Here is a 26,782-nt window from a genome sequence, read left to right as displayed (position 1 = left end):
AATATATTTAAAAAAAGCTCAAATAAACTTTGTTTTAGATCTACAAAAAACGGAATATTCAGGGCTTTTAATCCAGTTTTTTTAATCCATTTTTTTTTTAAATCTAAATATTATATCTAAAATGGTCCGGCCCACATGAAATCGAGTTGACGTTAACGCGGCCCGTGAACTAACCCGAGTCTGACACCCTTGAATTAGAGAGACGGGCAAATTTGTTAAAGGGGATGGGAGGATACCTTCTGATTGAGCAGAGCTTGGACCACGTGATTGGCCACCTGGAAGCAAAAACATTCTTTAGTCTCGTGTCTTTTTTGTGACTTTTCTTTGGGTTTTCCAGGGCGGGTAAGGTTACCTCATCCAGGCATCTCTCGTAGGCTTCCCTCTGACTCTCATTGGCTAAAATCAGCGCCGAATTTTCCGCCTGGGAAAGACAAAACGCGTGGGTTATTTTCAGGGTGACTACCGTATTTTCACAGCTATAGGGCGCACTTCAAATTTGGTACGCTTTTTGTATGCACTAAATTCAGATTTTATGGCAGCCATAACCACTAGATGGCTTCTTTGTTGCTTTGTTAGTGTAGCTGGTGAATTAGAACAATAAAAAGCATACTTTTTTATTTTAATATCCTATTTTTAGGCATTTTTTTCAGTGTGGAAACGGATTTAGTTCTTATGTATGGGGAAAAATTGATTCGAGATATAGTCATACCTCTACTTCCGAAATTAATTGGTTCGTAACTTGAAAATTTGGTAAGTAGAAGTGTACTTTCTATGTAAATTCACTAATTGGTTCCACGGTCCTCACACAACTAGCAACTAAATCCTTTAAAATTGGTCATTAAAAATTCTAAAATAATAATATAATTCTATCATAAAAATCAGAATACAGTCATAAATCTACTTAGGAAATTAATTGGTTCCAGAACTTTTTTCGTAACTTGAAAATTTCGTAAGTAGAAGTGTACTTTATATGTAAATTGTCTAATTCATTCCACGGTCCTCACACAACTACCAAGTAAACCCTTGAAAATGGGTCAAAGTGTCCCAATTTTGTATGAAAGATGTGAAAAACCCACAAAAATGGGAGAAATGGGAGTTTTACCCGGGCCAAAAGCCGTCCACTTTGTAGTACATTTTAAATTTTTATTTTGTACCCCGTGTCATTTCTATATTTTTTTTCGTATGTTGAAAATTTTGTAAGTAGAAGTGTACTTTATATGCAAATTGTCTAATTGGTTCCACGGTCCTCACACAACTACTGACTAAACCCTTCAAAATTGGTTAAAAAGTCCCAATTTTGTATGAAAGATGTAAGGAAACACAAAAATGAGAGAAAATGATAAGGAAATGATTTATTAATGTCTTAAAATAAATTAGCATATGAAAATGTGCCCTGCATGTCCATTATAGATGTAATACCTGTTTTTGTCCACCAGATGGCGACACGAGCCGGTTGTACCAGGGCCGAAAGCCGTCCACTTTGTAGTACATTTTAAATTTTTATTTTGTGCCCCATGTCTTCGTTTCTATATTTTTTTTCGTAACTTGAAAATGTGGTAAGTAGCGGTGTACTTTATATGTAAATTCTCTCATTGGTTCCACGGTCCTCACACAACTACCAACTAAACCCTTCAAAATGGGTCAAAGTGTCCCAATTTTGTATGAAAAATGTGAGGAAACACACAAATGAGAGAAAATGATAAGGAAATTATTTATTAAAGCCTTAAAATAATTAAAGCATATGAAAATGTACCCCGTGCCGCTGAAATAGTTCCCTCTGTGGCTGTTATAGATGTAATGCCCATGTTTGTCCGCCAGATGGAGGCAAGAAACCATTCTAGCAGGGCTTAAAGCCGTCCATTTTGTAGTACATTTTTAATTTTTACGTGTGCCCTATTTGTGTGTGAAAATATGTGCTACATTGCATTTTTAGTTTGTAATCGCTTAATACGGGGAATTTCAAAATAAAATAATGGATAAGGAAATGCATTTATTTTTGGGGGGGGATTTGGTAACTTGGATCTTTTTCGCATCTCCAGTCACTCATTTGCATGTGAAAAAAATTGTAACCTGAAACGTTTGTACCTAGAGGCATTTGTAAGTAGAGGTGTACTTTATATGTAAATTGTAAGTTGACTGACCTCCAGCTCCTTCAAGCGATCCACGAGGTCCCCGCAGTTGTCCTCCAGGTAGGACTCCACGTCGGCCTCCTCGTCCGAGCAAAAGTCCTCGTCGCGGGCTCTCTGCTCCGCCTCGTCCGACATGGTTCTCATCTGGAACGCACGTTTTAACAGTTTTAAGGTACAAAAAGTCGCAAAATTGTTTTAGCAACATTGGTGCGCTAATGCTAATAAATGAGTATCAAAGACAATGCAAGGAGAAGGGAGTCTAATTTAAAAAATAGTAAAAATACATTTGTAACAGTTTTTAAAGGTATAAAAAGTCAGAAAATTGTTTTAGCAACATTGGTACGCTAATGCTAATCAATGAGTATCAGAGTAACAAAGAGTATGCAAGGAGAAGGGAGTCTAATTTAAAAAATAAAAGTAAAAATACATTTTTAGAGGTACAAAAAGTCACAAAATTGTTTTAGCAACATTGGTACGCTAATGCTAATCAATGAGTATCAAAGAGCATGCAAGGAGAAGGGAGTCTAATGTAAAAAAGAAAAGTAAAAATATTTTTTTTGTACAGCTTTAAAAGGTACAAAAAGTCGCTAAATTGTTTTAGCAACATTGGTGCGCTAATGCTAATCAATGAGTATCAAAGAGTAAGCAAGGAGAAGGGAGTCTAATTTAAAAAATAAAAGTAAAAATACATTTTTAGAGGTACAAAAAGTCGCAAAATTGTTTTAGCAACATTGGTACGCTAATGCTAATCAATGAGTATCAAAGAGTATGCAAGGGGAAGCGAGTCGAATTTAAAAAATAAAAAATAAAATACATTTTTAACGGTTTTAAAGGTACAAAAAGTCACAATTTTTTTAGCAACATTGGTACGCTAATGCTAATCAATGAGTATCAAAGAGAAGGCAGTCTAATAAAAAAATACAATAAAATAAAACATTAAAATAGTCCTCGAGCTTTTATTGGTGCGTTCTGGACTCAGCGAATTCCACATTTTAGCTTCCAGGTTAGCATACGCACCCTTCAAAAGAGCCACATGTGGCTCGCTAGCAGCAAGATGCACGCCATTCATCCACAATCCGCGTGACGGCGAATGAATGGAAGCCGCGATGACGGGCGTCCGTCCGTCCGTCTCCCAGGCGTCCTCGGGTCGCCTTCATCCGCCGCCGTCTTAGGCTAATGCTTTCGGAACCGGGTCAATCTGGACTCAGCGTCCCACGTGACCTGCTTTTTTCCCGGCTCGTAATCTTGCGGCTCGCCAAGTGCCGTCCAAATAATTCCCATGGTGACGGACGGACGCTTCCGTGAATGAATCAATCAATGAATGAAAATAGAAGTATACACTTTTTTTCCTGGTATTTAACTTCTTGCTTGCCGTTGATGGCGATAGAAGTCCAAATCAGTTGGACTAGGAGGACTGGCCACAACTTTCAGGGGAATTGAATGTTGATTTGTGTATATTTCCCTGGGAATTTAAAAAGCCTGAGCAAAAAGAGTCATTTCCTCTTGATTCAGGGTCATTTCCTGTTGATTTTTAAGCATTTATGGGTTCTTTTAGGTCATTTTGGTCACTTCCTATTGATTTTGACCTATTTTCAGGTGACTTCCTGTTGATTTTGAGTCACTTCCTGTGCATTTTGGTCACTTCCTATAGATTTTATCCTATTTTCAGGTTACTTCCTGTTGATTTTGATTCACTTCCTGTTCATTGTGGTCACTTCCTGTTCATTGTGGTCACTTCCTGTTCATTGTGGTCACTTCCTGTTCATTGTGGTCACTTCCCGTTCATTGTGGTCACTTCCCGTTCATTGTGGTCACTTCCCGTTCATTGTGGTCACTTCCCGTTCATTGTGGTCACTTCCCGTTCATTGTGGTCACTTCCTGTTCATTGTGGCCTATTTTCAGGTTACTTCCTGTTGATTTTGATTCACTTCCTGTTCATTGTGGTAACTTCCTATTAATTTTGGCCTATTTTCAGGTGATTTCCTGTTGATTTTGAGTACCTTCCTGTTCATTTTGATCACTTCATATTGATTTTGGCCTATTCTCAGGTCACTTCCTGTTGATTTTGAGTCACTTCCTGTTCATGGTGGTCACTTCCTATTGATTTATGCTATTTTCAAATTACTTCCTGTTGGCTTTGAGACACTTCCTTTTCATTTTGGGCCCTTAAAGGGCATTGCCTGTCAATTTTGGGTCATTTCCTGTCCATCTTGGTGACTTGTTCATTTTGGGGCATTCCGAGATCACTTCCTGTTGATTTTGAAACATTACTGGGTCAATTCGTGTTGATTTGAGGCCATTTACATATTTCTTCTCGTTGATTTTTAGCATTTCACTTTCTGTAGGTTTTGTTTGGGTCACTTCCTTTCCATTTCTTTTTAATTAGGGATCAGTTTTGTTTAACTTTGGAGCATTCCTAGGTCACTTCCTGTTGATTTTAAAGCACGGACAGCTTTTTGATTGTTCATTTGAAGTCACTTCCTCTTGATTTTGAAACATTTTCATCTCACTTTTTGTCGATACGGCGGCTATTTCAAGGGTGTCGGTTCAATACTAATAAAAAAATTGAAAACTATTTTTTACAAAAAAACATTTTAAAATGGTATTGTGAGTGGAAGATTAGCTTTTGGCGGTCGTAACCGGATCTGCGCGCAAAGTGTTTTCGGGAAGATCATCGACCGGCGCTCGAGTAAAAACCCCCGCCGGTAACCGGAGAGTCGGCGAGCCGCCGATCGATTCAGAAAGCGGGGGTGCTTGACCTACCCGCGCACGACCCTTAATCGTTTTCCTGTCGGCGTCCAAATTGCAACGAGACACAAAATGGAGGCTAAGGCTGTCTGTTGTTTTTTGCGATTAAACGATTATCCTATTCGGGCAGACAGGGGGTGCTGGAGCCTATCCCAGCTAACTATGGGTACCAAGTGGGTGCTGGAGCCCCGGGTTCAAATCCAGGTAAGTCCACCTATGTGGAGTTGCCATGTTTTGCGTGGTTTTTGTGCGGGTACTCTACTTTCCTCCCACATTCCAAAAACATGCATGCTAGGCTAATTGGATGCTAAAACACACACACACACGGACACACACCTGTGTTGTCAGCTCCGTTTTTGAGCGGCGAAGATTCACATTCCCATCATGCACCTGGCTCTTCCAACGTTAGCAGCAAACGACTGAGAAAGACAAAAATACAAAATAGTTTGTTGTTATTGAAACTGAGACGACCATTTTGCTGCATGGCTGTTAAAACTCGGCCCGTTGATGACAATTTCGGGCATATACATCACTTCCTGTTGATTTTGGGGGCATACAGATCATTTCCTGTTAATTTGGGGGATAAATACAGATCAGTTCCTGTTGATTTTTGGTTTTACAGATCACTACCTGTCAATTTTTGGTTGTACAGATCACTTCCTGTTGATTTTGGGGCATTAAGATCACTTCCTGTTGATTTTGGGGCATTAAGATAATTTCCTGTTGATTTTGGGGCATTAAGATAATTTCCTGTTGATTTTGGGGGCATACAGATCACTTCCTGTTGATTTTGGGGGCATACAGACCACTTCCTGTTGATTTTGGGGGCATACAGATCACTTCCTGTTGATTTTGGGGGCATACAGATCACTTCCTTTTGATTTTGGGGGCATACAGATCACTTCCTGTTAATTTTTTGGGCATACAGATCACTTCCTGTTGATTTTGGGGGCATACAGATCATTTCCTGTTATTTTTTGGGCATACAGTTCACTTCCTGTTGATTTTGGGGGCATACAGATCACTTCCTGTTATTTTTTTGGGCATACAGTTCACTTCCTGTTAATTTTTTGGGCATACAGTTAACTTCCTGTTAATTTTTTGGGCATACAGATCACTTCCTGTTGATTTTAGTTGACCGAACAACAGGAAGTGACCCAGTAATGTGGTAATTTACATCCCCCACCCAAAACATGCAAACTCCCCAATACAGCGAAAAGCCACCTAGATTCGAACCCTTGACCCCAGAACTGCAAGGCCGTCCCTTTCCAAACCTTTTCCGAAATAGGACGCCGGCGCATTTGGCGCTTATCCGTGATTTGTCGGGGTGGCGGCGGCGGTGGCGGCTTCGCGTGTTAATTCCTGGCTTTGGAACAGGCGTGTCTACGTGTCGTGTTGTGTTGTTTACGTGGCGTGCCGTCTACGGGCCGCGCTCTGTTGATCCCGCGAGCTCGGGTCGGAGGGAAATCAGATTAGAGGCGTGGCTTAGAGCGGAATGGGGTGGAGCATCTGCCCTTCGCCGTCTGCCTCGGTGTAGAAACTTAGGGGGAACCGGGGTTGCTCGTCAAGTATAAGATGTATACATTTTTGCATTAGAAAATATATGCTGCATAGTAGGTATACATTTTTGCATGATATGAAGTATGCTGTGTAGTATGTATATACTTTGCACATTTAATATGCTGTAAATAATGTATACCATTTTGCATGATATAAAACGAACTACGCTGTAAAGAATGTAAAAAAATCATGATATAAAAAATGCTGTAAAGAATGTATACCATTTTGCAAGATATAAAAATAAATATGCTGTAAAGAATGTAAAAAAAATCATATGAAAATCATGATATAAAAAATGCTGTTAAGAATGTATACCATTTGGCATGATATAAAAATAACTACGCTGTAAAGAATATAAAAACAATTCATGATTTTAAAAAAATGCTGTATAGAATGTATACACTTGTGCATGATATTAATTACACTGTAAAGAATGTAAACTTTTTCATGCAATGAAAAATGCTGTGTAGTATGTATACACTTTTGCATGATATGAAATATGCTGTAAAAAATGTAAAAAAATGTCGTGCTATAAAAAATGCTGTGTAGTATGTATACACTTTTGCATTATATTAAAAACGCTGTAAAGAATGTAAAAACAATCATGATATAAAAAATGCTGTATAGTATGTATACACATGCATATTAAATATGCTGTAAAAAATGTAAACATTTTTTCACGCTATAAAAAATGCTGCATAGTATGTATAGACTTTTGCATGATATTAATTACGCTGTAAAGAATGTAAAAAAAAATCATGATATAAAAAAAATGCTGTATAGTATGTATACACATGCATATTAATTACGCTGTAAAGAATGTAAACCTTTTTTCATGCTATAAAAAATGCTGTATAGTATATATACAATTGCATACTAAATATGCTGTAAAAAATGTAAACATTTTTTTTCATGCTTTAAAAAATGCTGCATAGTATGTATACACTTAAGCATATTAAATACGCTGTAAAGAATGTAAAAAAAAATCATGATATAAAAAATGCTGTATAGTATGTAGACACTTATGCATACTAAATATGCCGTAAAAAATGTAAACATTTTTCCATGCTATAAAAATTGCTCTATAGCAATGCATACACATTTGCATATTAAATAGGCTGTAAAAAAATGTAAACATTCTTTCCTGATACAAAAAATGCTGTAAAAAAAATTCAAAAAAAAAAAATCACATAAAATCTGCTATAAAGAATGTATACATTTTTGAACGATATAAAATCTCGGCGATTGACGAGCGGATGAATGGCGGGCGAAAGAAAGCGTAGCGACGACGATGCGGCGCTCGCCAAAAATACGTTTGCCAATTTGCCACCCCCAGTGGCGCCGGAGATCAAAGAGGAAGCAACCTCCCCCACGTCGTCAACCTCTTTGATATCCCCCCGACCCCCCCCCCCCACCTCCAAGATGAAGAGCGCAGACAATGGCGGTGGCGGCGTCGGCGGCGTGCTTGACTTTGGCCTACATTTTCTTCTTCTTCAAAGCGAGCTTTGCCACGGGCGCAGACACAACGGTCGGCGAGCTAACGGTTAGCGTGTCGGCCTGACGCTTCTGGGCTCGTAGGTTCGATCCCAGGTGAGTCCTGGCCGTGTGGAGTTAGCGTGTTCTCCCCAGGCTTACGTGGGTTTTCTTCGGGTACTCCGCTTTCCTCCCACATCCCAAAAAACATGCATGCTAGGCTAGCTGGTTGAACACTCTAAATTGGCTAATCCTAGATATGATTGGCTGGCCACCCATTCAGGCAGTCCCCCATCTGGTAGTTGGCTGAGATAGGCTTCAGCACCCTCTGCGACCCTTGTGAAAATGAATGACTAATACAATAAATACTACAGACAACAAGCTAGCCTAGCATGCATGTTTTTGGGAGACGGAGTACCCGGTGAAAAGCCTCGCAAGTTGGGGGGAGAACATAGGTTGGAACCCAACGGGTATTGAACCCTCGACTCATGAACTGCGATGCGAGACTGACACGATAACCACTCACCCGCCGGGCTGCGACAAAAATATAGATTTTTAAATTTATATAAAAAGAATGAGAAATATTTAGTTTTATGAATTTATTATTTCTACACTGTTTTTTTATTAAAAATATAACTGAGTATTAAGATTTGTTTCTTAATTTAAAAAAAATTAAACATTTAACTGAAAAAAAGGTTAATTCAATTTTTCTTAGAAAAAAATTAGAAAATCAGAAATATTCAGTTTTATATATTTATTATTTCTGGACTGTTTTTAAATTCAAAATAGAACTGAATAGTAATCGATTTTTTTTATTAATAAAAGGTTTATTCATTTTTTTCTCACAAAAAAAATGGAAAATCAAAAATATTCAATTTTATGAATATTTTATTCTTATGAATTTATTATTCCTGGTAGGATTTTTTAATTTAAAATAACTGAATAGTATTTTTGTTTATTAAAAAAGGCTTATTCAATTTTTCTTATCAAAACAATGGAAAATCAGAAACATTCAGTTTTATGAATATATTATTAGGAATTTATTATTCATAGAATGTTTTTTAAAATTTAAAATAAATGAACAGGATTTATTTTATTTTAAAAAAGGTTTATTATTTTATTTCTTAGAAAAAAAATCTGAACATTTCAGTTTTATGTATTTATTATTCCTATACTTTTTTTAAATAAAAAATAACAGTAGTATATAATATAACAGTAGCAATAATAGTATTTTTTTTTAAAGGTTTATTCAATTTTTTCTAATAAAAAAATGGAAAATCTGAAATATTCAGTTTTATAAATGCATTATTCTTATAAATTTATTATTCCTAGACTGTTTTTTTTAATTTAAAATAACAGTAATATATAATATAACAGTAGCAATAATAGATTTTTTTTTAATTTAAAAAAAGATTTATTAATTTTTTTCCTACAAAAAAACGGAAAATCAGAAATATTCAGATTTATGAATTAAACATAACATTAGTATATAATATGACAGTAGCAATAATAGTAAATTTTTACTTTAAAAAAGGTTTATTCATTTTTTTTCTTACAAAAAAATGGAAAATCAGAAATATTCAGTTTTATAAATGCATTATTCTTATGAATTTATTATTCCTAGACTCTTTTTTAAAATTTAAAATAACAGTAATATATAATATAACAGTAGCAATAATAGTATTTTTTTAATTATTATTCAATTTTTTCCTATAAAAAGGGAAAATCAGAAATATTCAGTTTTATGATTTTATTATTCCTATACTTTTTGTAAAATTAAAAATAACAGTATTATATAATATAACAGTAGCAATAATAGTATTTTTTTATTATTATTCAATTTTTTCCTATAAAAAAATGGAAAAATCGGAAATATTCAGTTTTATGAATTTATTATTCCTATACTTTTTGTAAATTAAAAATAACAGTAGTATACAACAGTAGCAGTAATAGTTATATATATATTTTTTTTATTTATTTAAAAAAACTTTATTCATTTTTTTCCTATAAAAAAATGGAAAATCAGAAATATTCAGTTTTATGAATATATTATTCTTATGAATTTATTATTCCTAGACTTTTTTTAAATTTAAAATAACAGTAGGAGTATATAATATAACAGTAGCAATAATAGTATTTTTTAATGTAAAAAAAGGTTTGTTCATTTTTTTTCAAATATATATTTACATATTTACATATTATAATTATTACATATTTACATATTATTATTATTATTATTTAAATATTATTACATATAATTGACATTTTTGCATTACCGCAGAAAATACAAAAGTGAACACGACACACACGATTGGCCGCAATCCACCGGCTTCGCTCCGACAATATTCGGTCTTTCTAGCGGCGGAGCGTCGGGGGAAGGGAACCGCGGAGAGCCCGCGAGTCGGCCCCGGCCACGTATCAATAACCCGCGCGGATTAGCACACCTCCCCGCTTTAGAACCCCCTCCTCCTCCCTCCCTCACACCTCGGAACCAAAACAAAGCCGTTTTAGCGTCGCAGCGGACAAAGAACAGCGGAACGGCGGCGAGGGACGCCACTCACCCGTCCCGAGCGAGGCGGCGCACGGCGACGGCGCCCAACCGACCGGCATCGGCGCTTTTGTCAAGCGGGGACGCCGTCTGCTATTGTTCCGAGACCGGCGAAGAAGCGACGAGGCGAAGAGGCCGGGCGGATTTCCTGCCAACCCTCCCCGCTACAACATCTGCGGAGCGCCAGCGCTCCATCCCTCCCTCCCTCCTCCCCCCGCCTCCGCTAAACATTAACCCCGCAGCTGCCGGCTCAGCGACGGCGATCGCAAAGACGGACGCCCTGGGAGGAAGTTGGCTAATAGGATTGATTGGCTCTCTCCAAATGACTTTTGACGGCGGTGGATCTGAACTGCGCTCGTGTATTTTACCCGATTCCCATCAGCCCAATAAATTTGACATAAACACCGTATTTTCTCGCATATTAGCCGCCTCCGCGTACCCTTAAAATGGACTTAAAATGGTTGAATTTGACAACGTGTGTCAAAGTGGCGGCCCCGCGGGCCAAATGTGGCCCGCCGGATCATTTTGTGTGGCCTAAGAAAGTAAATGATGAGTGCCGACTTTCTGTTTTAGGATCAAATTAAAATGAAGAGTATAGATGTATATTACATTTCCTGATTTTCCCCGTTTTAAATAATAATATAATAATAATCGGACATAGGCCTTGTCGTCATTATCACAACACAAAAAGCCTACTTGTCATCACACGCAGAAACTGCGTGTGACGAAATTGATGGTCATTGGATGGAACATTAATAATCAATCATTGTCAATTTTTAATCCATTTTTTCTGTGTTTTTTAGTTCCAAAATCCTTTTGTAAAATCTAAAAATATATATTTAAAAAAGCTAAAATAAACATTGTTTTAGATCTATAAAAAACGTAATATTCAGAGATTTTAATCCAGTTCTTTTAATCCATTACTTTATTTTGAATTCCTCATATTAAGCAATTAAAAACTACAAATATGGCGCATTTTCTCACACACAGACAGGGCACAAGTAAAAATCTAAAATGTACTACAAAGTGGACAGCTTTCGGCCCTGCTAAAACGGGCTCCTGCCGCCATCTGGCGGACATACACAGGTATTACATCTATAGTGGCTGCGGAGGGAGATATTTCAGTGGCGCATATTCACATTTTCATATGCTTTATTCATTTTAAAACATTAATAAACAATTTCCTTATAATTTTCTCTCATTTTTATGTGTTTCCTCGCATTTTTCATACAAAAATGCGACAATTAGAACCATTTTAAAGGGTTTTATTGGTAGTTCTGTGAGGACCGTGAAACCAATGACAGAATTTACATATAAAGAACACTTCTACTTACAAATTGTTCAACTTACGAAAAAAGTCTTGGAGCCAATTAATTTCGTAAGTAGAGGTATGACTAAAAAACTATTCAGTCTCATTTTTTTTCGTTCAATATCCATATTTCCAAGTTGAATAAACATGATCAAGTCTTTCTATGAAATATTACAAGGAAGCAAAATGAGACAAAAAGCTGACCAGTTGCAAAACATCGCGAGTATTTAATTTCCAAAATAAACAAATGAAATCATCAACATTCCAATGAATGGGGACGATCGGTGGCCATTTCAACTGGGAGGACTTATTGTTTACCGCAAAACGCATGTGGCACCAATTAGAGGCCGACGGCGACCCGCCCCATGAAGTCACCCCTTCGCCTTGTGGGGATGTCACGCGGCGCCACGCGGGCCAGCCGCCGCAAATAGCTCAACTTGGAGATCTGGCGCCGTTGTTCAGCAAAAATTTGATTAAAAAAACACCTCGTCAAAACGCAGCAACGCGATTGGGCGAATGGACGCGTCAAAATGGCGCTACTGTGGCAGAATAACGAAATAGGCTGAGATTTCTTATTTTTTGGGGCTACAGTAATCCCTCGAATATTGCGGCTTCGCGACATGGCGGATTGTTTTTTGGGGGGATTTTTTTTATTTTAATGAACATTTGTTTTTGTGGGGAATTTTTTTTTTTAAAAATTGGGGCTACAGTAATCCCTCGAATATTGCGACTTCACTACATGGCGTATTTGTTTACTGGGGGATGTTTTTATTTTAATGGAAAAAAAAAATGTAAAAAAATAAAAAATGACAAAATAAAAAAATGGGGCTACAGTAATCCCTCAAATATTGCGGCTTTACTACATTGCAGATTTTTTTTGGGGGGGAATGTTTTAATTTTATTGAAAATATTTCTGGGGATTTTTTTTAAATAAATTTTAAAAAATAAAAATTGGGGCTAATCCCTCGAATATTGCGGCTTCACTACATGGCGGATTGTTTTTCTGGGGGATTTTTTTATTGTAATGAAATTTTTTTGGGGTAAAAAAAAAAAAAATTAAAAATTGGGGCAACAGTAATCCCTCAAATATTGTGGCTTCACTACATGGCATATTTTTTACTGGGGGATTTTTTTATTTTAATGAAAAAAATTGTAAAAAAAAAAAAAAACATTAAAAATATTAATAAATGGGGCTTCAGTAATCTCTTGAATATTGCAGCTTTACTACATTACAGATTTTTTTGGGGGGGAAAATGTTTTTATTTTATTGAAAATATTTCTGGGGATTTTTTTTTAATAAATTAAAAAAAAAAATGGGGCTAATCCCTCGAATATTGCGGCTTCACTACATGGCGGATTGTTTTTCTGGGGGATTTTTTTATTTTAATGAAAATTTGGGGGGGTAAAAAATTTAAAAAACTAATTGGGGCTACAGTAATCCCTCGAATATTGCGGCTTTACTACAAAAAGAGGTACAAAATAGAGGTATGACTGTATTTGATTGCGTATCCCTGGGCATGTGTGGGTTTTCTCTGGGTACATCCTCAAAACACACATGCTAGGATAGTTGTACACTAACTTGTTCCCAGTGATGAGGAAGAGCGGTTCAGAAAATTTTAAGGGTACTTGAAATCATTTTTGAAGGTTTTATAGTGGCCAGGATTAAAGATGGTGGAACGAATTATGCTAATTTAATGTACATTAAATGCTGTTCTCAATTGAATGAACTGGTTCCAGAACTTCTTTTGTATCTTGGATTTTCAGGACTAATTCATTTTGTAAGTAGAGGCAACACTGTAAAAAATGCTCACAAAATAACATGGGCTAATCCAGGGGTCGGGAACTTTTTTGACAAAGAGAGCCATAAACAATTCATATTTTCAAACATTATTCCTTGAGAGCCATACTCAGAATTTAAAAGTTAAAATACATGAAAATGTGTGCATTTATTAATCATTTCACCACTTTGAAAGTAAAAGTCTATAATGACGAAAAATTATGATTCAAAAGGGGCTGTGTTCGGGACGTAGGTGGTCTTTCACCAGCAGTTCCCATATTTTATCACACAGGTTAGCGGCAAGCCATATACACCCATCAAAAGAGCCACATATGGCTCCCGAGCCATAGGTTCCCTACCCCTGGGCTAGTCCAACAATTTTTTTTTTGTACATCTGTACTCCCTATTAAAAGCATGAATATGGAGGTGAAAATTTGGGAATAAGTGGGCGGCTTATATGCGAGAAATTGTCAAATTCAACCATTTTAAGGCCATTTTAAATAAGTGTGGCTTATACGTGGGGGCGTCTTATATGCGAGTAAATACAGTAGTAATAGGTTTTATTAAAACTCATTTTAACTCTTATTTTTTAAAGGTAGAGGCGTCCAAACTATTCCACAAAGGGCATGTTTTGGTTCCAAGGGACAGCCAGTTCAACCAATGAGCTTCCTTCTTAAGCCAGCAGCACCTGAGGGCAATCGCCTGATTAAAACACCACCTTGTGGACGCCCCTATTTACATCCTATTGCCAATATTTCTTTCATTTCGTTTCAACCCCATATCGCTAGAGCTATAAACTCAAAAACTAGTTGAAAAACTACATTTCCTGTCATTGAATTGACCCAGAAATAAAAATCATGAGTCAGCACTTTTCCATGGATGCTCAAATCCCCTCCTTAATGACTTACGACTGTCGCGTTCCTCATTTCAATTTACGAAATATGTCGACAACCGAACGTTATAGCAAAAAAAAAACAAAAAACTAGCTAACAGAGTACCGGACCGAACCGGTCTTCTTCCCCCAAACGAACCGTTCCGCCCTTGGCCTGCTGGCTGGGGGGGCGAACAGCCGAGCCAGGCGGCCCCCTTACAATCCATCTTTCCGCTACTAGAGGTCCACCGGGGGCCATTTCTTGCTCCCGAAAGCGGTCCAAACACGCGAGCGATAAGCTAGCACACACGCACCTCATTTTGTCGGAGGTCTTAGACGTCCATGTTGCCGAAAGGGTGCTCGAGTCGGGTTCATTTCTACGTGATGTCCTTCTTTCTCCTCCCCGTTGTCGTCGTCCTCCTCTTCGTCTTCTTCTTCTTCGTCCGTGTTTGGGTTGAGGAAAGTGATGTCATTGCATGCTTCAACCGCCCCGCCCCCCGTTTTTTTTTTCTTCTTCTTCTACTTTCTTTAACGTGCTGTTTTTACGACGGCTTGTTATGGCCAAACGAAGCAAGAAAAACGAAAAGGACGAGAGGAATAAAGTCATAAAATCACGAGATTAAAGTCACGGCAGTGACACGTTGTAACGCTATGAGGAAAATAAAAAAGGAGGTCATCGTCTTATGAAAATTGTGTGTTGAAATATTACGAAAAAAGTGGTGTTAGCAGGAATGTCGTTTTAGTATTACGTTCTGGAATATGTAGGAGTGCTAATTTAGCTAGTACGTACTAGCTAATTAGCTAAAACAATAGGAAGTACGCACTAGCTAATTAGCTAAAACAAACAGCTAGTACATATTAGCTAATTAGGCAAAACAACAGCAAGTACCCACTCGCTAATTAGCTAAAACAAACAGTCAGCACGTACTCGCTAATTAGCCAAAACTACAGCTACTATGCACTAGCTAAAATTACAACTAGTACGCAGTAGCTAATTAGCTAAAACAATAGCAAGTACGCACTAGCTAATTAGCTAAAACAAACAGCCAGTACATATTAGCTAATTAGGCAAAACTACAGCAAGTACCCACTAGCTAATTAGCTAAAACAAACAGTCAGCACGTACTAGCTAATTAGCCAAAACTACAGCTAGTATGCACTAGCTAACTAGCTAAAACTACAACTAGTATGCAGTAGCTAATTAGCTAAAACTACAGCCAGCCAGTAAACACTAGCAAATTAGCTAAAACTACAGTCAGTACACACTAGCCAATTAGCTAAAACAACAGCGAGTACACACTAGCAAATTATCTAAAACTACAGTCAGTACACACTAGCCAATTAGCTAAAACAACAGCGAGTACACACTAGCTAAAACTACAGCCAGTACGTACTAGCTAATTAGCTAAAACTACAGCCAGTACATATTAGCTAATTAACTAAAACTACAGCCAGCCAGTACACACTAGCTAATTAGCTACAACAATAGTGAGTACGTACTAGCTAATTAGCTAAAACTACAGCCAGTACATATTAGCTAATTGGCTAAAACTACAGCCAGTATGTATTAGCTAATTATCCAAAACTATAGCAAGTACCCACTAGCTAATTAGCTAAAACAAACAGTCAGCACGTACTAGCTAATTAGCCAAAACTACAGCTAGTATGCACTAGCTAACTAGCTAAAACTACAACTAGTATGCAGTAGCTAATTAGCTAAAACTACAGCCAGCCAGTAAACACTAGCAAATTAGCTAAAACTACAGTCAGTACACACTAGCCAATTAGCTAAAACAACAGCGAGTACATACTAGCAAATTAGCTAAAACTACAGTCAGTACACACTAGCCAATTAACTAAAACAACAGCGAGTACACACTAGCTAAAACTACAGCCAGTACGGACTAGCTAATTAGCTAAAACTACAGCCAGTACATATTAGCTAATTAACTAAAACTACAGCCAGCCAGTACACACTAGCTAATTAGCTACAACAATAGTGAGTACGTACTAGCTAATTGGCTAAAACTACAGCCAGTACATATTAGCTAATTGGCTAAAACTACAGCCAGTATGTATTAGCTAATTATCCAAAACTATAGCTAGTATGCACTAGCTAATGCGCTGTAACTATAGCTAATACGTACTAGCTAATTACCCAAAACGACTAGCAAAATAGCTTTGAACTGCCTCCGTTAAAATGAATATACATTAGGAGCTACAACAATGTATTAGAATAAATAATGTTTAAAGGGGTGCCAAAATATCAAGGATTTCTTTACTAGTGAAATTGATTTTAAAATGATAGTTCAACGAGGTAAATAAGAAAAAGCATTAAGTGACAATTTTTTTTTATTTTTAAGAAATTGAAATAAATGTGCTCATTTGTCTCCTTGATTTTTTCTTGAAAAGTGAAATACTCTCAAATATTTCATCAGCAAAGCAGTCGTCAAAAACTCCAACATTTATATTTTTTATTCATTTGACGGGGCTGGAATGGAATGAGGTAATTAAGCCCTCGTTATGTTCCCAAGAAAATCGATGTGTTTTCATGAAATTGTTGATTTCCGCCATTTGCCGAGAATCCCTCAAAAAAGCCAGATTTCTCCCTAAAAATCCTGAACTCTCATTTCTCCGGAATGTGACCTCCAAACTAGTATTCTGTCTTCAAATACTTTCTTCTAACCTTAAAATCAGCATTTTTTGCTTTCCAAATTCTGACATTTAGTCAGAAAAAGCTGAAAATCATCATTTAAAGTCCGAAAACTGACTTTAAAGTAACAGTTCTTTATTATTTTCCCCATTCAATGGCCATAACTTCCTTTTCGCACGGCCATTTTGGTCCCACACGTTCATCAGTTGCTCAAATGATTTCTTCTTCCTCTTTTACTCTCACTTCCTGTTCCTGTTAAACAACAGGAAGCCCCAAAAAAAAAAATTCAAGTTGAGTGCAGAGTGCCCCGCCCACAAGTGCAGGGAACCAATCAGAGAAGAGAGTCAGTCCCCACTGGCTATCGGTCCCCGACGGTCAGAGGAAAAACAAGTCGGCCATTTTGTTTATTTTTTGTTTTCATCTGTGGGCGTCTTCCCGTCCCAACGCCGCCTACGGGAAAAGACGGATGGTGTTGCCAACCAGGAGGGGGCGACGGCGAGCGAAGGTTCCAACCTGATCGGGGTCCTCGGCGGTCAGGAGGTCCATGGGCGCCTCGGCGATGGCCCGGATACTCTGGTCCTCCAAGGCCAGCGCCGTGTCGAACTGCAAGGGGGAAGGCGGAGCCTGTGCGCCGTCCCCTTCCACGTCCAGGTCCTGTGGGGAAAAGGGGCGGGGCGTTAAGAGTTGTAAGAGGGGGGGAGTGTGACGGATGGGCGGAGTTTCGCACGTCGCTGAACTCCAAGGGGAGGCTCTCGGTGGGTTGGAGTTCGGCGGCGCTCAGGTAGAGTTCCCGTCCGGCGGGGGGGCTGGGGGGCTCCTGCGGGGGCGGTTCCCACTCGGGTTGGTGCATGGGGGGAGGGAGGGGCAGGTGGAGGGGGCAGCGGGGGTCGTCCGATTGGCCCATGTGGACGCTTCGCTGGCACGGGACGTCTTTGGTGCCGGGGCAGTTTTTGAAGAGGACTTGGTTGTTGTCCTGGGAGATGTCTGAGGGGGGGCTGGGGTCAAAGGTCGTGTCAGGAAAGCCACGGCGGGGTCAAAGGTCATGTGGGGTGCCGCGACAACCACATTTAAAATGATATTGTGACAAGCCCGTTTAAAACGGAACCGTGACAAGGCCATTTAAAATGAGCATATGAAAGACGGTTCCCCATGTGGCCGCCAGGTGGCGGAGTATGAGAACAGCAGCTCCCTTGCGTAAAGATGTCTACAAGGATCGGCTGTAGTTTGCAGTTTTCACGTTTTTTTGCGTCTGTCTTGAAGGTAAAAACTCCATATAGTAGGGTATAAAATAATGTCACATTTTATATATTTTTCATAAGCACAAAATAGCTATTTGTTACTTTTTTTTAGCATAGGTGGTGAATTAGAACAATTAAAACTTGTTTTTTTATTGTAATATCCTATTTTAGGTGTTTTTTTTTTCAGAGGATGAATTAAATTCATATATATATAGATAAAAAATAATTCTTTTTAATTAATTAACTGTATATATATATATATATATATATATAAATTAATTCTTTTAATTTAATTAATTATATATATATAAATTGATTCTTTAAAATTAATTAATTAGATGTATACATGTATATAAATTAATTCTTTTAAATTAGTTATATATATATAAATTAATTCTTTTTAATTAACTGTGTTAACTATTCTTTTAATTATTTATATTTATATATAAATTGATTCTTTTAAATTAATTAACTAGATTTATATATGTATATAAATTAATTCTTTTAAATTAATTAGTTATAAATATATATAAATTAATTCTCTTAAATTAATTTATATATATAACAATTAAAAAGAAAAAAATCCACGATGTAGCAAATTAATTAAATAAATAAACAGATTAATTTCTATTTAATTACTTTATTTGGGAAAAATTGGAGTAAATTGACACACGAGCTCAGTCCCGAAACCCATTACGCTCATATCTCAAGCCATTACTGTACAAATTATTATTTTTTTTTACAATTTTTCGTATATAAGCCGCCCCCTTAAAATCGCCCTAAAATGGTTGAATTTGACAATTTCTCGCGTATAAGCCACCTTCTTAAAATCGCCCTAAGAGGGTTGTATTTGACCATTTCTCACGTACAAGCCGCCCCTTAAAATCGCCCTAAAATAGTCAAATTTGACAATTTCCCGCGTATAAGCCGCCCCTTAAAATGGCCCAAAAATGGTTGAATTTGACCATTTCTAAATGTATTTTTCAAAGAGGATACGGGAGAAACAGTGTCGCGTCAGAGGAAGGCAGGGATTGGAACACCGACTTCCCTCCACGAAGGAAATGCATTTCTCCTGCAGCGCTCGCGGGTGCACCTACAAAACAAAACCAAAACATAAGCAGGTCAGCCACATGAACAACCTCAGGGCATCCATTTTGTCCAAAAAGGTTAACAAAATCTCCTAAGACAAAGCTCCTCCCCACTGCAACATTTTGCACCCCAAAAATTGCAACATATTAACAAGGGCTGGCTCTAGAGGTGAATGTGTAGTTCCCTTCAGAAAGAATGAATTTTAGCCATTAATTTCACATAACTGGAACTCAATAGCAATTAGCATACGTCAACTCCTGTCTCTGAACCTCTCGGCCAATCAGCTTAAAGCCTGGCTGTTAGACCAACAAAATTGTGATCACAACGCGGACTAAAGATGGAAATTAGCCCTCGGCTCCAATCTAATTTATTTACATATATATATGCACGTTTATTAATATGTGCGGTCTCTTATTAAATACAGTCGTACCTCTACTTCCGAAATTAATTGGTTCCAAGACTTTTTTTGTAACTTGAAAATTTAGTAAGTAGAAGTGTACTTTATATGTAAATTCTGTAATTTGTTCCACGGTCCTCACACAACTATGTACTAAATGTGTCAAAGTGGCGGCCTGGGGGCCAAATCTGGGCCCGCCGCATCATTTTGTGTGGCCCGGGAAAGTGAGTGCCGACTTTCTGTTTTAGGATCAAATTCAAATGAAGAGTATACATGTATATTCAATTTCCTGATTTTCCCCCTTTTAAATCCATCATTGTCATTTTTTAATCCATTTGTTTCTGTGTTTTTAGTTCAAAAATCATTTTGTAAAATCTAAAAATAAAAATAAAAAAATCTAAAATAAATATTGTTTTAGATCTATAAAAAAACGGAATATTCAGGGCTTTTAATCCAGTTCTTTTAATCCATTTAGAAAAAAAATCTAAATATGATGTATATTAAATTTCCTGATTTCCCCCCTTTTAAATCAATCATTGTCATTTTTTAAATCATTTTTTCTGTGTTTTTAGTTCAAAAATCATTTTGTAAAATCTAAAAATATATTTAAAAAAGCTAAAATAAACATTGTTTTTGATCTATAAAAAACTGAATATTCATGGCTTTTAATCCAGTTCTTTTAATTCATTTATTTAAAAAAATGTAAATATTATATCTAAAATTGTCCAGCCCACATGAAATCGAGTTGACGTAAAAGCGGCCCGTCTGTCACCCTTAGACCCTTTAAAATGGGTCTAAGTGTCCCAATTTTGTATGAAATATGTAAAGAAACACACACACAAATGAGAAAATTATAAAGAAATGATATATTAATATCTTAAAATAAATAAAGCATATGAAAATGTGCCCTGCGCCTCTGAAATATCTCCCTCCGCAACCGCTACAGATGCAATACCTGTGTTTGTCCGCCAGATGGTGACAAGAACCCGTTCTACCGGGGCCGAAAGCCATCCACTTTGTAGTACATTTTAGACTTTTACGTGTGCCCTGTGTGTGTGTGTGAAAATATTTGCTACGTTACATTTGTAGTTTTTAATGGCTTAATAAGGGGAATTCAAAATAAAATAATGGATAAGGAAATACATTTACTTTTTGGGGGATTTTGTAACTTGGTTTTTTTTCGTATCTCCACTCACTCATTTGCATATTAAAAAATATGTAACCTGAAACGTTGGTACCTAGAGGCATTTGTAAGTAGAGGTGTACTTTATATCAATCTCAATCTGCGAAACGCACCTGAGGAGCGCCCTCTGTGGCCGTCTGCCTCCTCTCCCGCAGTTGGCGATGCAGCAACGCCTCGGCGCCGTAGCGTCGGCGGTAGCGACGTAGCGCCTTGAGCTTTTTCAGGTTCTCCCTCTCCTTGGCCGAAAGACCTTCGGGTCCGGTCAGGAGGCTGCTCCCTGAAAAAGGGGGGCCGAGGACGGTCAGGTGTCAAAGACCACCAGCGGGGGGCGCTCACCGATGGTCTCGTGCTCGATTTTGCGGTGGTGCAGGTAGCGCCGTTTCTTCTCCTTGAGGAGGTGTTGAAGGCGTTTGAACTGGTCGATGTAGAGGGACTGCAGCCGGATCAGTTTTTCCCGGGTGAACAGCGCCACCTCCTCGGCTGTGTAGACGCCGGCGTGTCTGCGGGGAGGGAGGCGGGGTTTATATTTGGGAACGGCGCTTGAACTCATGAGATGGTAGTTTTAAAACAGGCCTTTCTGGTCGCAACTCCCTCGTGTAATGTCTCGCTACGACCAATGGGCGGAGCCTAGCATTTTTTTCAGTGTTTTTTTCTTCCCATTAGTCAGTGCGAATGGCGGAGCTTGTCCGCTAATACGAGAGGAGTATATACTACTTTTTGTTGCCAAGTGGTTGTATGTTATCCTATTGTGAGGACATTTGTGTGCATCATTTTCTGAATATTTTGAAGGGAAGACAAAAGCAAACAACCCTCGATTGGTTGCATCTGAAAGTCAGGGTGGAGGCGGGGCCAATAGAGCCAAGAAAGGTATCAAAATGTCAAACAAAATTACAATTAAGTTTAGTGTAAGGTTAGATTCAACTTATTTTTGAGTGTGTCTGCATCGTCATCCAAGTACATTTAAATTTGTTTGTTATGTTACGAGCGTGTTGCCGTGCAAAAAGTCTCTCGCTCTAATTTTAGTACTATTAAACACATTTCAGTAGTATTAAACTACTAGTTATTTGTTACTTTGTTAATAGATGGCAAATTAGAACAAAAAAAAATGTTTTTCCAACCCAATATCCTGTTTTGGGTGGTTTTTCAGAGGGTTTACGAACGAATTAATCTGTTTTTAGTTCATTTCTATGGGAAACGTTCCTTTGAGTTACGAGTAAATCGACATATGAGCTCAGTTTCGGAACCCATTAAACTCGTATCTCAAGGTACCACTGTACAGCGAATAAACTTTGACCAAATACAATGAATTGTGCTGTTTTAATTACGATTTGTAGGACATTTTACGTTTTTTTTGGACTTTGGAGGTTTGTGTCAATAGTGTCTGCATGTATCAATCGCTCAAATGCCATCGCCACGGCAACCCACGGTGGGAATGTGATGGGACGGCATCCTTACTTGAGGGGGTCCTCGTGGTCGCTGTCCACGCTGTCAGCGTCGCTTTCCGGATCCCCTCGCCACGTCTGGTCCAGCACCAATGGCCCCGCCTCCTCCTCGCTCAGCGGACTGTCGTCATCTAAGCGAAATATCCACGCAAATATGACCATGCCCACTCGGCCATAGAAACTACCGTATTTCTCGCACTGTAAGGTGCGAGAACAATCCAATTTGCTAAATCTTTGGATGAAATTGCCCTTATTTTATGGTTTGGATGTTGCCTCTCGTAGTCCGAAAAAGACGGTAAACAAAAGAAGAGAGATGTTTTTGGCGAAGGAAGCGGCTTCCGAGCTGCATTCGGCTCCCAATTTTTTTTTTTGCATAATCGTTAAATCAACTTAAATTAATTCTTATGAATAAATTGATTTTATCTACAGTTAATTCTTTTTAATTAATTAACTGTATATATATAAATTATTTCTTTTAAATTAATTAATTATATATAAATAATTCTTTTATATTAATTCATTTTATATATCTATAGAAATAATTGTTTTTGAATAAATTAATTGTATATACAGTCAATTTTTTCAGTTAATTAACTGATATATATATAATTTCTTTTAAATTAATTATATATATATATATAAATTATTTCTTTTAATTTAATTATAGAAAATTAATTAATATAAAATAATGTATATATATATATATATATACACATATATATAATCAATTTAAAAGAAATAAGTTAAATTAATTCTTTTTAATTAATTAACTGTGTATATATATATATATATATATATATATATATAAATAAATAATTCTTTTATATTAATTAATTTTATATATCTATATAAATTAATTCTTTTGAATAAATTAATTTTATAAATAAAAGAAAAGGGATGTTTTTGGCGACGGAGGCGGCTTCCGAGCTGCATTCGGCTCACCAATTTTTTTTTTGCATCAACGTTAAATCAACTTAAAGTGATATTTATTTTAACAATGAACCGGACCGCCACGCCACGAGCACTTGCCTATAATGCGACTGGATTCGCCGCGCCCGCCGTCCAGACGGCGCATTTCGGCGTGGCTGTATCCGCTCAGCTGGGACAGCAGCGTCTCCGGCGACACTTGTGACGAAGCCTTCCTCATCTGCGCCCGGAGCGCCATGGCGTTCCTGCGAGCGTGCTCGGCGCAGAAGGTCACGCTGGAAAAATAAATTGGGGTCATTTTATTACTTTTGGTGGCAATTGGACATCTTTTACATTCAATTAGCATCATTCTAGCCAATGTAAACCTTTTAAAAACAATCAACGGGTGTCAGACTCGGGTTGGTTCGCGGGCCGCTTTGACGTCAACTCGGTTTCACATCGGCCGGACCATTTTAGATATAATAATTAGATTTTTTTTTTGTATAAATGGATTAAAAGCCCTGAATATTCCGTTTTTATAGATCTAAAACAATGTTTATTTGAGCTTTTTATATATATATTTTTAGATTTGAAAAAAATGATTTTTGAACTAAAAACACGGAAAAAAAAGATTAAAAAATTACAATTATTGCTTTAAAAGGGGGAAAATTAGGACATTTAATATACATTGGGGAATTTTAGATATAATATTTAGATTTTTTTTAAATAAATGGATTAAACGAACTGGATTAAAAGCCCTGAATATTCAGTTTTTTATAGATCTAAAACAATGTTTATTTTAGCTTTTTTTATATATATTTTTTAGATTTTACAAAATGATTTTTGAACTAAAAACACAGAAAAAATGGATTAAAAATGACAATTGTTGATTTAAAAGGGGGAGAAAAAAAATCAGGAAATGTAATATACATCGGACCATTTTAGATATAATATTTAGATTTTTTTTTTATAAATGGATTAAAAAAAATGGATTAAAATCTCTGAATATTCCGTTTTTTATAGACCTATAACAATGTTTATTTTAGCTTTTTGATTATATATTTTTAGATTTTACAAAATGATTTTTGAACTAAAAACACAGAAAAAAATGGATTAAAAAATGACAATTATTGATTTAAAAGGGGGGGGAAAAAATCAGGAAATTTAACATACATCGGACCATTTTAGATATAATATTTAGATTTTTTTTATAAATGGATTAAAAGAACTGGATTAAAAACCCTGAATATTCCGTTTTTTATAGATCTAAAACAATGTTTATTTGAGCTTTTTTTAAATATATTTTTAGATTTTACAAAATGATTTTTGCACTAAAAACACAGAAAAAAATGGATTAAACTCTCACCCGTCTTTCCTGTCCACCTTGGGAGCGGCGTTGGGGCAGCGTTTGTTGTTCTTAGCCGACACGTAATTGCACTGCTTGTAGGGGGCGCTCTTGTCCTCCAGTATGTGCTTGATGCAGTAGTCCAAGCCCTCCAGGTGGGGTTGCGAGCACGGTCGTTGCGCGAAGGCGCACTTTTGCGCCTCCTGAGGGCGCGCCGCTTGCGGCTGGGTCGCCGGACGGTTGCGGCTGCTCGGCAGGACGTGGATTCGGATCCTGTTCATGGTTGCTCTGAAAACAGGGCAATAAATTAATAAATACCTCGGAATTTTTGAATTTTAGTGCAGGTTAAAACATCAAAATAAAATACATAATAATATAATATAATTTATTAAAAATCTCACAAATATTTGTAATTGACAGGACATACTACTTTTTAAAAAAATATATACATAAATAAATAACTTGTTTTTTTTTTCAATTATATCACCAGTGGCGCTCACATTTTCTAAGCACGCACATTGAATTTTAAAGCAGGTCAAAACATCAAAATAAAATACATAATACAATATAATTTAATAAAAATCACACAAATATTTCTAATTGACAGGACATACTACTTTTTTGTAAATACATAAATAAATAACTCGGTTTTTTTTCCCAATTATATCACCAGTGGCACTCATTTCTATAAGCACGCAAATTGAATTTTAGTGCAGGTCAAAACATCAAAACAAAATACATCATAATACAATATAATTTAATAAAAATCTCACAAATATTACGAATTGACAGGACATACTATTTTTTTAAAATAAATAACTCGTTTTGTTTTTTTCATTATATCACCAGTGGCGCTAACATTTTTTAAGCACGTAAATTGAATTTTAAAGCCGGTCAAAACATCAAAATAAAATATATAATTACATAATGTAATTTAATAAAAATCTCACAAATATTTCTAATTGACAGGGCATACTACTTTTTTATAATATAAATAAATAACTAGTTTTTTTTGTTTTGTTTTTCAATTATGTCACCAGTGGAGCTCACATTTTCTAAACGCAAATTGAATTTTAGTGCAGATCTAAACATCAAAATAAAATACATAATAATATAATTTAATAAAAATCACAAATATTTATAATTGACAGGACATACTACTTTTTTTAAATAAATAAATAACTCCTTTTTATCAATTATATCACCAGTGGCACTCACATTTGTAAGCATGCAAATTGAATTTTAAATCCGGTCAAAACATCAAAATAACATACATAATAAATTTATATAATTTAATAAAAATCACACAAATATTTCTAATTGACAGGACATACTATTTTTTCCCAGGACACTGAAAAAGCTTATCACTTCAGTATGCTGATATTCTTTCAACCACTGCATGATGATTCGACATAGCGTGGTTGTAATCGTTCATGGACGCAGGAGGGCGCTGTTTGACAGGTCAAGTTGCAAATTTTACTTCAATTAGGATGCTATCACGGTAGAAGTGTTCGTAACGACGAAATACGGTTAATGGAGGCGGTATTTAGCGTAAAGAATCTAAAACCATACACTAGGGTTCGAGGTTCGATGAAAACACGAAGAAATCACAAACAAACCTCCGAAATAAAGTCCCAATACTTAAATACTTGGTCTAAATTACAACAACACGGACCTCATAAGAACACAACATGCCTACTTCGTTCAAATAATCACAAAAAGCTTTAAAAACCCCGAAATGTTTTATTGTTTGGCGAGTAAGGGTCCAACATGCCGTTTTCAACGCCCGCCTCTCATGCCTACGTCATTCCCGCAGAGGCGCCATCTTTGTTTGGGAGTAGCTAACTGAAGCTAAGCTCGCTTTGTGAGCTAAAACTCAACATTTAGCGCCTTGTTGTCCTCGTTAGTCGCGCGAATTATTTTCGGGTGGGCACTGAAATCAAACCGATACATTAAAAATCAGTTATTGTTTATGAAAAGCAAGAATATTAGCAACGTACCTAGTTAGCTAGCAACAGTCGTAGCCAAGCTCCTGAAGCACAATGCGCTTGCTCTGTTGGTTGACTGCGAGGAAAAAGCGCTTTCTGGTTATTAGAGCCCGCCCCCAAACCCAC

General features: G+C 36.8%; 2 protein-coding genes across 6 annotated transcripts in view; both read right to left on the bottom strand.

Moving 5' to 3' along the window:
- Positions 1-14,898, bottom strand: part of nckap5l (NCK-associated protein 5-like) — a 32,809-nt gene extending 17,911 nt beyond the window's left edge. For 2 of the 4 annotated variants that reach the window (XM_077616235.1, XM_077616257.1), the window contains exons 1-5: positions 14,730-14,898; positions 5,214-5,296; positions 2,142-2,273; positions 353-421; positions 237-275 (exon numbers count right to left, since the gene is read on the bottom strand). In XM_077616235.1, the coding sequence (XP_077472361.1) occupies positions 237-275; positions 353-421; positions 2,142-2,273 (240 nt within the window). In that variant the 5' untranslated portion in view covers positions 5,214-5,296; positions 14,730-14,898. Of the gene's footprint in view, positions 1-236; positions 276-352; positions 422-2,141; positions 2,274-3,146; positions 3,299-5,213; positions 5,297-10,471; positions 10,609-14,729 lie in introns of those variants that run through there. The other 2 variants (XM_077616243.1, XM_077616249.1) reach the window with 2 other exon arrangements.
- Positions 14,899-16,864: 1,966 nt separating this feature from the next.
- Positions 16,865-26,782, bottom strand: kansl2 (KAT8 regulatory NSL complex subunit 2). 2 transcript variants are annotated; one of them, XM_077616214.1, is made up of 10 exons: positions 26,669-26,782; positions 24,690-24,956; positions 23,447-23,619; positions 22,431-22,548; positions 21,312-21,475; positions 21,089-21,252; positions 19,303-19,399; positions 17,796-18,052; positions 17,582-17,722; positions 16,865-17,518 (listed from the first exon to the last, which is right to left on the bottom strand). In XM_077616214.1, exons 2-10 carry the CDS (start codon positions 24,947-24,949, stop codon positions 17,486-17,488), a joined length of 1,407 nt encoding a protein of 468 aa, XP_077472340.1. In that variant the 5' UTR covers positions 24,950-24,956; positions 26,669-26,782; the 3' UTR covers positions 16,865-17,485. The 2 variants fall into 2 exon arrangements, 1 of the variants encoding a protein (XP_077472340.1); XR_013304401.1 differs by lacking the exon at positions 16,865-17,518 and having other exon boundaries at positions 17,796-18,063.

Source organism: Stigmatopora argus, chromosome 1, assembly GCF_051989625.1.
Source record: "Stigmatopora argus isolate UIUO_Sarg chromosome 1, RoL_Sarg_1.0, whole genome shotgun sequence".
Taxonomy (NCBI): Eukaryota; Metazoa; Chordata; class Actinopteri; order Syngnathiformes; family Syngnathidae; genus Stigmatopora; species Stigmatopora argus.
This window is presented reverse-complemented; position numbering and strand designations above follow the sequence as displayed.

Bases quoted from the DNA above. Each gene is read 5' to 3' on its own strand.
- kansl2 (XM_077616214.1), bottom strand. From the start codon at position 24,949: ATGAACAGGATCCGAATCCACGTCCTGCCGAGCAGCCGCAACCGTCCG. The intron at 23,620-24,689 runs GTGAGAGTTTAA...TTATTTTTCCAG, and splicing joins AAGGTGGACAGGAAAGACGG to CGTGACCTTCTGCGCCGAGC. The intron at 22,549-23,446 runs GCAAGTGCTCGT...TATTTCGCTTAG, and splicing joins CGAATCCAGTCGCATTATAG to ATGACGACAGTCCGCTGAGC.